This window comes from Apus apus, chromosome 16 (assembly GCF_020740795.1).
Source record: "Apus apus isolate bApuApu2 chromosome 16, bApuApu2.pri.cur, whole genome shotgun sequence".
NCBI lineage: Eukaryota > Metazoa > Chordata > Aves > Apodiformes > Apodidae > Apus > Apus apus.
This window is the reverse complement of record NC_067297.1, coordinates 10,746,214-10,759,079: the sequence shown is the minus strand read 5'-3', so window position 1 is coordinate 10,759,079 and position 12,866 is coordinate 10,746,214. Positions and strand designations below refer to the sequence as shown.

The window sequence follows — 12,866 nt, the reverse complement described above, 5'->3', positions numbered from 1 at the left end:
AAAAAAGGTTGATAGCTTCACCTTTTTGGGTAGTTGTGGTAGTTGTATCATTCTAAATCTTTAGCACTGATCCATGATTTCACAGGGTTTTGTGTTCTCTGAGTTTTTGGGCTTTTTTCACTTTAACCACCATGTCTGTTGAGCAGCTTTGTTCCTGTTCTGCATTGCACTGGTCGTTGTACCTTTTTTGGCTGTTATGTTCTACCCTTTGCATTGACCTTCTTCCTTGAGTGCAGGTTGGACTGAGATGTTTTGATGCACGACATTAATTAGTGCTTTCATAGAAAATGCATCCCCAAATCCTTGGCAGGGTTAAACCAGACTGGTACAAAAGGTGATACAAAACCAACAAATACAGAGAGCAACCGAGGAGTACTGGAGGAGGGGAAGGGCAAATTTCCTGGTACCTTGTAAAAGAGAGAGAGTCCTGAGATCAGGTGATGCAGAAAGGGCATTTCCAGGGGTGAGTGGCAACTGCCAGAGCTTTGGCCCTGCAGTAGGGAGGAATTTTGGGAGCAAACAGGGCATAGGCAGGCAAAGCACAGCAGATCCATGTCATTTTTGTAAATAAATTTTGGCCAGTTATGAAGGAGCAGTCACTGGATAAGTTTTCAGCATAGATTTTTAACCTGTTGGAACCATTTATTTTTCTTGGGGTTTCCTGTTGCTTGATGCACTGCAGTTGCCCTCTGTTCCCCGTGTTGCCATCTGCCTGCCATCTACCTGCACCTCCCCACAGGGCTTTGCAGGCTGCTTGTTTTACTTTGCAATAAAACAGCGTATTATTTTATGCTTTTGCACTTGTGACCTTTTGGAAAGGGCTTGGATCTTTGCAATATCTTTGTATATTTTGATGTGTGTTTTACATACATTGACAGCTAGCTATGCACTTGTAGTGACATTGGTATGGAATCATGGAAATGAGCACAGCTGGCCTTGTGTCGCTATTTTAAGGAGAATTTGATGGGGAAATAGTTTGAACATAAATTTGTGTCAGGTAATTTAAAATAGAAAGGAACAAAGAAGTAAAGTTCTTGGTAAAATGTTTTAGAAAATAAACACTTGCTTAGGTTGTGGAGATTTAGGACCTGATTCTGTGAGTTGCTGTAAATCTGACTTCCAGTAGAGGTGAGGCTGTGCAGGATGATTATCTGCTAGGTGGGACACTGGTTTCACACACACTGCAAGTATCCAGCTGCATAAAGCATCTTTGCCCACAGGCTGGTCTTGCATGGGCACTGCAGGACATAGTTGCTAGTAGGGCTACAGTAGGAGCAGAAGAGCTGGGTGGTTTTATGGTGAAGATAACTAAATATTCCTTGGCAGCTCCAGGTGTAATTCCTGGTTCTGCCATGTGTTTTCTGGGTGACTTTGCGTCCCCTAATTTTCTTCACATTTCTGGATTACCCATAGAGAATTTTGGCCAGGACGCTTAGGAAGACACTAAAGAGAAGGATGGTGCCTCTCTTGGTGGAAACTCTGTTCCCACCTCAGCCCTCCATCTGCTATATCAGTGTTTTCCAAATGGTTTGGCTCTCATATACTCACAGCAATGAACTCCTGACTGTCTGTGCCTCCCTCCCAAATGCCATGGAATACACTTGGATGTGGCAACTGTGAATCACATACCCTTTTCTCCTGCTAACTCCCAGAAAACCCCACTTGCTTCCTCCCCCTATACAGGCATTCTTCTGTTCCTTCCTATATCGAAGCACTGCCCCTCTCACCCACACCCCAGAAGTCCCCAGATGTTCTGTCTGAATTCAGTGATTATTTTAATCTATAATTCTTGACTTAATGTATCTTAAACCACATGTATCTTAACTAGAAACTCCTCAGGGACCTTGTTTGGAACTAATTGCTTGCTGTTTGTGCAATTCTTCAAGTATGTAAAATGCTCTGTGAGGGCTTGGAATTACTCAGCTCTGCTCTGGTTTGGTCTTAAAGATAGGTGGGGGTGTCTAGCTGAAGTGTGAGCCTGGGAATCAGGACTTATCAACCCTAATTCTGGCTCTGCAGAAGCAGTATAATTATAGGCAAGTTAACTAAACTGGCCTGCAGCTTGGATATCCTGTAGGGGAAGGATAATGATTTTATTTTTAATTGGGCTAAAAATGCATGTTGAAGGGCTGACAACAGAAATGGTTGGCAATTACAAATTAAATTTATTATCATAACCGTTATAATTAGTACGTCATTGAGAGTGAATTTAGCTCAGATCATGTTTTCCCCCATAATGGGGTGGGGGGACGTAAGAGGATTTCTAAAATAGCTCTGAAAAAGGCTTTTTTTTCCTCATCATTTGGAACATTTTCCATCTGCTGTGAGCACATTCCTGTTTTATTTCTTAAATATCTTTTTCTTCTGTTTCTATTTTAAAGTTCCTTTTGCCAAGATTTTACTTCCCAATTCCTAATGCTGGGAGTGTTGCTGGGTTTGTATTGCAAGCAAGCATTTACCTTTCAGATTTTGCAGTTAATTGACTGGGAGGCACTGGAAGTCCTTGCACCACTTCCTTTAAGTGCTCGGCTGTTTAAATCCCTCTTGCAGCCCCTTAAGTTACTTTCCAGCCCATGGTGATTATTTGTACCTTCTACTTTCCTTCTGTTGTAACTGAGAGGAGAGGTTTAGAGTGGCTAAATTCATGGGGTCACATACATTTAAGGCTGGGATTGCATTTAAAAATAGTTTGTGGTCGTTCCAAGTTGGCAGGCTGGGGATGCTTCTGCTTGCCTGCTCCATTCAGTCTAACATATTTCCATCCTTAAATTCCACAGTAAATGGAGGACACACTGTTCAGGGAAAAAAAACAACACTGCTGGGGATACCAAATGTATCCTGTGGTCTAAATTGAAAGCAGCTTCCTCTATTCTGTATTTATAGCTGGAGAAGAGGGCTCAAATCACTTGTGGAGCAGTTATTTCATTAATTCCCTGTTCTGAATAGCTTTGGCACCCCCACCTTCTCCTCCAGCCACCTCCTTTTCAGATCTTATGGGCATAAGTGTCACAAAAGGTGGTGCCTGAGGATGTCATATTCCTGCTGGACCTCCTCTACCCCTAGAGAGGAGAGTATTGTGAATCAATGGTGATCACTTCGTAGTGGATAGAGGCTGGAACGTGGGGGTCCTGTTGCAGGCTAAGGTCTGGTGAGCTCACTCAGTGTTCCTCTGCCTCATTTACAGCTCTGCTAATTGCGTTATCAAAATGCCACAAAGTTGTAATGTTTTAAAGGTGAGAAAGTGCTTTTTAACAAGACAGTTTTCTGTCTGAAAATTCTGCTTTTCAGAAAGCACGGATTTCATTTGAAATTAATCGTCAGTTTTACCAAATCTCCATTTGGCTCTCAGGTTTTATTCCTTTGTTCCCTTTTTTTATTTTGTTCGATTTACATTTATCTTTATAAAAAAGGAATTAAGCCATCTTAGTGGTAGCACTTACTTCTTTGGTCATGCTTCTGTGAAATACTCCAGTAGATCATTTCCATGCTTTCCAGCCCAGAGATGGCAGACTTTTTGGCAGGTGGTACATGTAAAGGACATCAGATTTTTCTCAAGCAATTCTATTTATCCTTACAGCTCCCTTGGAGTTGGAAGAACAGCACTTCCTAGCATTTTATATGTGGGGAAGAGAGGTATAAGAAAACTAAATGATCCACCCAAGCTTATAATTGAAGCCTGGCACAGAGCAGGGCAATAAATCCAGTGCCTGGGCTCATGCAGTAGCCATTCACTATCTGTTCTCCAGTTAATGTCAGCTCTGGTAGGAGTTTCTTATTCTTTTTTCAAAGCCTCAGTCCCCAACACTTAGAACTATTTTTCAGCCTATGGAGTTTAGGGGCAGATTTGAAGATATGAATCACTTATTTGAAGAATAGCAGGCTCAAACCACCCATATGTAGGCTGCTTTAATTTGAATTTCTTGACTTTTCCTAAGTGAGAAGCTGAATTCAGTTTCTTCCTTCTTTCAACCCTCCTGGCTCTACTGATATCCAAAAATGCAAAATGACATCTTGTCTCAGCCCACTAGAGCAGATGCATTGCAGGGGATTAGACTGGAAATTTTCCTAAAATGCAGCGTTCTGAGACATTTTTGGAAAATGTAGCAGGGGAGTAGAGTGTGCGATGTTCACTTGATGCTAACCCAGCAAGACAGTAGCTGTGCAGCAAGTGAAAGCTGTAGGCACAGTCAACAAGACAGCACTGCCAAAACTCAGAAGACCTGTTAATGGACAGTGCCCTGAAGGAGGAGCCAAGTGGTGAGCCAACAGGACCAGCATCGGGAGAGTTTCATCTGCTGTCCAGACAGGCAGAAAGCATCTTGCAGCTGTATTCAGAGATGAGACAGGAACCAGCAAAGCTCCCCGGCTGAGGGAGGCAGACATGACAGAGCGGTTGGCCCAAGAGGGATGCCAGTGTTTTGCAAAAAGTTTGGGGAGATTGGAATAGCCAAGCATGGAGATAAATGTGGTTATTTATGCTCTTCTTACCCCTATGGTCTGTGGGGAACACTGATGGAGGTCAAGAGGAGCAACAGCTTCAGCTTCCATAAAGAAGGCAGCTGCACACTGGTCCTGCAAGGTTAAAGTCTACTCAGGTGTGGCAGGGAATTGTGCCATGTTGCTTTTCATCCTTGTTGGGATAAACTGGCCTGCTAGATTTGAATCCAAGTAGATGAAAGTAAATGCTGCAGCGTGAAGATATCTGTAGTGCGAAAGCTGTGTGGGAGGACATAGCAAGCTTCTGACAGATGGATAAAGGCTGATGAATCCTGAAATCATGGGTGAAATCCAGCTGTCCTTTCATGTCCCTGCTCGACCTGTCTTCCCCCCCAGCATCATCTGCCCTTCAATTAGTAATTAATTAACTAGGGCTTTGACTTAGGTGGGAAGTTGGGTTAGAGGTTTCCAGACATGTTGTCAAGAAAAAGCATGAGAATTTGAGGGGGTGATGGGGAGGCAGACTTGTTAAAAAATATAATTTTGGCTGGGAAAGAGAAAATTTAAAAAGTGGTCATGGTGATTGTTGTGTGGGATTTTTTGGTTGTTTGGTTTTTTTTGCTTTTTTTTTTTTTTTTTTCTCAAGCCCTAATGATTTTTTTCTTGAGTGGCTGACTAAGTCTTAACAACAAAAAAAATAATATTGAATCTGTTGCTGAAGGCCTGATTCTCTAGCTCATGTAAATTGCAAGTCAGTCTGAAATGAAGCCATGTAGGTGTCTTGCAGGAATGATTTGGTCCAGTGTAATTACTACAGAATAAATGAATGCTCCTCTGAAAAAAAAAAGAAGAGAAGATGATAAGAAAGGGCTCATAAGCTTTGAGGCATGTTGTTTGGAGATATGTGTGTCTTTGGAAAACCACAAAGGAGACAATTAGAAAAATATCAAGTAAAATTCTGTCCTCGAAGATACATTTTTCATCAGCTTGGTTATGCCAGGCATGGATTTGGCCCATCAAGTCAGTAAAGCCTTACAGGCAAAAATTACATTATAAAAGCAGGATGAATCAATTCCTTCTCAGAGGAAAAGACCACCCATTGAGTCTTGAAGCTACTTTGATCCAAATCCATGAACTCAGCTAGACCTTAAAGGAAATTCTTAGTAGTGTAATGTGAGCATCAACGGCCATGAGGCACTGGGACAAATCCATCATAATTCACTGTTAAGTAATGCTTCAAGCCTCAGCAGTGCTGTTTCATTCCATCATACAACTAAGAGGTCTCTCTTGGCTTTGCATTTAATTAATTAAGTCTCAGTAGCAGTGAACATGGCACTCCAGCAGTTGCATTCTGCCTAATTGTTCTCCAGGCATATTTGCAGAACTCCTGTTGAAATCCAAGGTTTGTTTCAGGAGTCAAGCTGCACAAATGAAGTCCCTGCTATTAAAAGCAGTTTGTTTCCCATTCCTTTGCAATCTGTTCCTAACACTGGGCTCCACTGCAGCATGGACTTCTTTTTAGGAAATTTTTTTAAGCCAAAGGATGGTGGCATTTACCAGTTACCAAACTGCTTTACCCAAGCTTAGGAAATCAAGCTTTTCAATGTCAGCATCGTATTATTTTTAGCTGCAAGAGTTTGACATGCCCAGTTTCATAGATCCCAGTACAATGACCTAAGTATTTTCATCCCTCAGTCCTGGATTTAGGATAACATATTGCTTCTATTCCCTTCCTGCATTACGGTCTTTGAGCAGTGAAACACACTTTTTCCATGCAGATTTGCAGATTGTCTAAACATTAAAAGGCACCTTGCTCCCAAAAGTTTGCAAGGAGGAGGATGTATTTTTTTATTACAGTGCTCTCATTCTCCATCTTAAACTGCAGGACAGATAGAACAAATTAAATCAACTTATGCTTTGTCACATCTGTTTCATTTAAATCAAACTGGTGCCACTGAAGCAGAAAACATTCTTATTCTATTCACATTGCTCAAGCTGAAAATTAACTGGCTTTGCACATAATGAAACTCACACTTCATCTCCTAAAAATGATTGGACCTGTTTTGTATTTTTAAAGCAGAGTGACTTACAGTTCCAATGTATCAGTCTATTACTAATGGAGAAGGGAATATTTCCTTTCATCTTCCTTGTTCACCTCCTCTGGATTTATTTATAGGAGATCTGTAACTAAGGCAACCCTGCTGTTCCCCAACAGGATTAGGACAGCCCCAGGTGTGAAGATCCTGGACATCAGAGTCAGTGATGCAGACCAGTGGGGTGTTCAGGAAGAGACGGACAGCGCGAGGAGCACTGCCACCATCACGTGCGTGCACAACGACCCCAACGCAGAGAACAGGTAAGAACCCTTGTAAAATGCTGTGGGAGACATAAAATAGCTTCTTTAATGGGTTGTATTACTCTTTTAATAGCAGTGTTTTTTCCTTCTCGGCTTCATTGGAAAAGCATTGGTGAGAGGTTTTTTAGTTTTGTTTAGTTTTTGAGTTTTGGAAGTAGATGATCTAATTAAACTGGAGGCAGCCAACTAGTCCTGGCTCAGGTTCGCTTTTCATGCACCTTCAAGGCAGCAGGAGAATTCCTGTTGTCAAAGAGCCAACAGAAAGAAATTGATTAAAATAGAGAAATACGAAGAATAATTGAGAGTAATAAAGGACAATTGTCACTTCTTTACTTGAAAAGCTATGAAAGTAATAGCTATTAAGTGTCATTCATTATTGCTGCAAGGCACCTATGAGTGTCTATGAACTGTCTCCTGAACGCTGTGTATGTTTGCTCTGGTAATGCTCCCACAAGCTATATCAAAGGTAATGAGAAATTTATGTTGTTAGTCAGAATTATATATTTTACATTACAAGCAATTACTTGCCATTATCATGCAGTTACTCGTACACTGCGCATAAATTTAGATTGAAATTGTGTCATAATTAGGAAATCACAAAACTGTATGTCAAAATTGTTATTTGAGGAGTCTTTTGCATCTATCTTTTTCTGAAAGCTTCTGGAAGGGAGAAGAATGGTTGTTAAGCAGTTTAGACCTAGGAAGATCATTGCCAGAGAACTGGAGTGCAAGAAGAGTTTCCACTCTGTTTAGTTTTTGAAGCTGCATTTGAGGAACAAATGAATCCTATCTAGCTCTGGGTACCAGTGATACAAGTGTTGAGAGTGACAGCTGTTCATCCATGGGTTTGCTTTTTAGCAACAGGGATGGATAGGCACTGGTAAGGTGACAGTCCTCTTGGCTGTGTAAAACAAGCCTGATGAATAGCAAGCACAAAGTGCCTCTTTCTCTCCGGTAAAGGTGCAGAGAGTGGAGGTGGCTGAGTGGGACAGACATTTGCATCGTCAACGCATAAAATGAGGGGAGGTGACTCCCCACTTAGTGTCTCTGGTTAAGTGCTCCAGAGTTTTCTGGCATGAAATGCCAGGCAAACCTTTCAGTTCATTAGCTGTTTCATGCACTTCCTTCCCAATTAAAAAAAAATAAAAAAATTTAAAAAAAGGGGGAGCAGGGGCGGAGTCAGGGCGCTCTTGATTCCTAAGCCAAAGCTGCAATTCTGAGGTTGTGATGTAGGAAATTCAAGCCTGCTTCCATCATTATTTTGCTGGGGTTTCATGGGCTACGGCACTGATAAAGCAGAGCCTCAGCAGCTGGATTCAGCTCTGTATACTTTGTCTCCAAATCCTATGTCTTTCAGCTAGATTTCCCGGTTCTTCCAAAAGCTGTTGAAGAAGTCAGTGAATCCCTTTGGTGGAGGAAGAGGTCAGGCAGCAGACACTGGATCAGGGGGGAACTGTTGCACTTGTTCTGGAGCTGCCCCATGACACATGGTGGTGCCAGCAGTGAAATCTCAGATCTGGGTGGCTGTGCAGTATCTGCTCTCTGCTGAATGTTGCAGTCAGGTTTTTTTTTGCTAAAACAGCTGTGACCTCTGTTCTGTTCACAGCATGGTGGAAAACCATCAATTTGAAAGTGAAATGCTGAGGTTAGAGGAAAACTAACCATTTGGAATCTCTCTATTGAAACAACTATTTTTAAAGTTAGACAAAAATTAGGATGAACGCTGAAATTTACTGCCTTGTTCGTGGTTTCACTAATCCATGAAATTATACCTGTCACAGTAACTTAGTTTTTATTAAAACTGATTTTTGCTTTGTGTTGAACTGTTAAATTGCACAAAAGCAATGACTCTCAAGTTAATTACTACTTTGACCCTTTCCTTTGTGAGATTAGTTTAATATTTTTGGATTAATTAAAGAATGCAAATAGAAACTGCTGAAAGATCGTTTCCAGATTTGCAAATATTGTAGCACTTAGAGTAAATATTTAACTTTGATCTTTTCTTTAATTTGTCTTTTCGGCCATAATGGTGGCCCTCTTGTTTCTTTTGAAGAATGTGAAGTGTTTTGGGGGAGTACTGCTGTTTCATTTAAATGAACAGAGATCTGAACTTGTGTCTGTTAAGGTCAACGTGGCAAAACTGTCACTAGACCTGATTCATCTGTTCCTCCTTTTAGTAATTCAAGGAGCTTCATTAAAGGCAGTTTATGTATGTGTGAGAGTGCAGGATGAATCTTTTTTACTGCAGAGAAGAAGCTATTAGTAAACAGAATTGTATCTAGCCTGAGGGAGACATTTTTTCCCTCTCTTGGAAGTGATTTCAGTTCTGCTGACTTGCCCAGCTTTATCCTGGCAGTAGAGGAGACAGCTGAGTTTGCTAGGGTTTTGCAGCCTCCCTTGGGCTTTGCACAGAGGTGGAAAGCCCTGGCAGCCCAGCAAGCCAGCTGGGCTGGCACAGCTCTGGGAGCTTCCATGAAAGTGAGAAAGTCCAGCAAGTCACAGCTGCATTTGGTGAAACCTCTGACTATCCTCCTTGCCCTTAGCTCAGAGAGGGATCTGGTCTCCACTGCTTTGTGCTTCAGTTGCTCCTTCCTCCTCAGTGTGCAGCTCTGATAAGAGCCATGAACAGACATTGCCTGCAAGGAGAACAGTGCCTTTGGACTGTGACATGTTCTAATACAGTCTGTACGCCTTTTAGCCAGTGTTATCAGCTGGAGCCTTTTCAAATTTGCTTACTTTTCTAATCTTCCTCCTTCTCCCCTCTGCAGGGTTATCGTTATCATGACTTTTTCATCTCCATTTCTCACATTTCCCTGCACAAATTGAGTGTTCATTAAAAAGCTTTAAATTAAGACCTTTCCTCCTTTCATGCAGAGTGCATCATGCCTTTTCTGTGCATTACTTATAAAAGAATTCCTTATCACAATGTTTCAGGCAGTTTACATTATATTCTATTAAAAATCCATTTTTGTCCAAGGTTGTCACAATTCATAGATTAAAGCTTTCCAGAGTGTGTTTTGTTAGGAATACATTCATAAATTCACCTCTTTAGTTGTCCCGTAAGCTTGTACTTAAACCCTCTTTTTGATGATGTAGTTGAACAAAGAGTTTGAAAGGAAGAGATTTATTTTTGAAGACACACACAGGAATATATATGCACACATCTATCCTGATCTATGTGGTGTCTTGTTTTGCCCATATTGCTGCAATTTCCAAAAACTTTGGTACCTCTTTGAGTAAGGAGACTGATTGTTTCCATCTGCGTTTATTCTCCCTCATATTCTCTCCTTGGGCACTGCCATTCCATAGGAAAGGATCTTTATGGATTTCTGCATTGAGTGCAGAGTGCATCTTGCAAAGAATAGTGGAGGTCAAGGCTGGTGAGCTTAGATAAAAATCGAGTGCTTTCAGCCTCCCATCCAGAAGAGCTGTGTTGGTCAAGGACTAGGACCTCAGCCTGTGGTGTAGGGCTAAGTATTGAATTATAGCAAAAAATACTTTTAAAATACAAGGCCAGCATTTGAGAGTCAACCAGACACAAATCCTTCATGGTTTCCAGAAAACAGATCCTATTTTTATAAAGATCATGAAGGCCTTTTCCATTGTATTTGCCAAAAGATGGATTGAGCCTTGCAATTCTGTCCTTTGCACCTCTCATTTCTCTGGAAGCATCTCAGGGACATGCCACAAATTAGTCTGCAGCAGGACTAGAGCAAGAGGACTTGGAAAGATGCCCTAAGAGCATGGTCCATCTTTGGCAAGCTACGGTACCTCCTAACTCAGTGCTGATATCCAGAGGAATGGGATTTGAGGAACATTGCCAGTGTGATGTAGCATTTTATAGGATTAGGTTATTGTAAATCATTGGTGAGCTGGAACTGGGTTTCCATGGTCGCCTGTGAAAAGCCCCACAATGCAACATATTTCATGGTGCTCAGTGTCTCCTTGCTGGGAAGCTGGAAAACAAAACCTTATTGTGACCTGGCCTTTGGTTCAGGAGAGATGAGATGGCACAAACACAAAACCTTAGCCGCGAGAGTTGCAACTCTGCTTTGAAAGAGAGTACATGAAGAGGTCATTTTCCTTACACAGGAAATTGTCATTAGATTATATTGGATTATTACCCAGGTGAGGAGAGCCTGATTCTCTGACAAACTAGTACTTTAATCAGAAGGCTTATCTTTATGCTAATATATTATTTATGCTAACTAGAAAATTTAATGAAATTGATTTTACCTGCAGTGCTGAGTAAAGTGTTATTGAGACCAAACTGGTTCTTCTCACTTAGGGATTATTTTATCTCCATGTCTATAATACAGCTTCCATCTGTCAAGATATCCATCACGGCATAAATTAAACTTGCATGAGAGTTATTCAGAATGCAGAAGCAGGAAGGGTGAAATATTCAGAAGGATTTTTTTCAAGTGTCCACAGAAGTATTTATTCTGTTGCCTGGAAATTTGTATTTTTTTTTTTAATTGATACAGACTAGGTTGGGTGTCTGTCATTTGACATCAACTATCTTTAAACTTGAATAAAAAAATAAAGATTCTATAATGATAATTTAATTTCTTTAGAATTTTAAGAGGTGTTTACAGAATTAAAATAATTTAAATTACTTTAAGATTGTAATTTTAGTGCATGTATATCTTCAAATCAGTGAAAGCAGCTATTTCATGTATTTATAGGTATGCAAATAGATCATCGTGTTTTAAAATTATTCACTTATTTTTTCTGTGCTTGGGAATACCCTTTGAACCAGAAATATCAGTGAAAAGAAGATGTAAAGTTGGCTGCCATTTAAGATATGTGCATATATTTATTGAAAGTAAATATGTGATATTGGAGTTGGTGATAAACTGAGCAAAGATTTATCAGTTGATTTTGTTTTTCAAGTTACCGGTATGTCTCAAATATAAAAGCTAAGATTCTCTCCTCTCCCTCCTCACTTTGTCAGACAGCTTTGAGACTCTCATATTTCCTCACTACATATTCTAGTCCCTACTTCACCGCAGGCAATCAGCAAACACTCCACCTGGAAACCCCCTGGGTGCTGTCAGGCTTCCTGGCTGTACTCAGCACTGACTCTGCCAGTTTTGAGCGCGCTCTCACAATTTTTTGGAGGTGTTTCTGCATGGAATTCACCACCACTCGGCTCCAGAGTGACATACTCATTCCTGTGTAGCCTCCAAGCTCATATGCCATCAAGAAACAGCAGAGTGGGCAGAGATTCCCAGTCTCCTGAACAGAGCCTGCTGTGGTCCTGGTTGTTTGATGAACTGATTTGCTGCAGTGACTTGTCCTGGCAGAGGAGGATGCAGCTTGGTTGTACCTGTAGTGTCTGTGCTCTTAGTAGGGACAGCACAGGGTGTGCTGAAGCTGGAACAAGGAGTTTGGTTGCTTCTCTAAGATAAATAAACCTATAAAGATCCGTGGCTGCAGCAGTTTGCTGTTAACCACACTGAGGAAAGCATGAGGACATGCAGTGAAACACTTACTGATGTGTTTATTGCCAAAGGAACTTGCTTGGCCCCAGGACACTGAGCATGTAAAGTGCCATCAGCAACAACAGTTGGCTGACAGAAGATCAATTGCATGTGTTGCTTTACACAAAAGAGCAGTAACTGGTACAGACAGCCTTGCTCTGTCTTATTTTAGGCCCATGCAAAGGCAGCAGGCTGGATGCCATTAAGTTCACAAAGCACTAAAGTAAATGAGTGAGAGGAGCAGAGGCAGCAAAGAAACACAAGGAGATGTGTAAAGCAGACAGGAAAGTATAGAGAAGAGCAGAGGAAATAAGGTGGGGAGATGGGGAAGGGCAAGATGGTGGCTGTCGCCCCCTGCCAGACTAGTCTGATGTAGGTAAAGCAGTCAGACTTCCTTAGAGCCTCTTTCCACCATGAAAGCCATACTTCCTTGAAGCTATGCTTCAGCTACTTTGAAAAGGAAGGTTTTGAATTAAAAAAATAGAGGAGCTTAAGGTGTGGGAAGAAGTCACAGACAATGTGGTGCAGTGTGCTGGCTTGGGTGTCTCCCTCCCATTCTTAGGCACTTGCTGCTTTCCTTGGGTCAA

At 41.3% G+C, this 12,866-nt stretch overlaps 1 protein-coding gene across 2 annotated transcripts in view; it reads left to right on the top strand.

Annotated features, from left to right (window-relative positions):
• TMEM132B (transmembrane protein 132B) overlaps nucleotides 1–12,866 on the top strand; it is a 226,095-nt gene that overhangs the window by 94,443 nt on the left and 118,786 nt on the right. For both annotated transcript variants that reach the window (XM_051634326.1, XM_051634327.1), the window contains one exon: nucleotides 6,653–6,793. In XM_051634326.1, coding sequence (XP_051490286.1) covers nucleotides 6,653–6,793 — 141 coding nt within the window. The remainder of the gene's footprint in view (nucleotides 1–6,652; nucleotides 6,794–12,866) is intronic.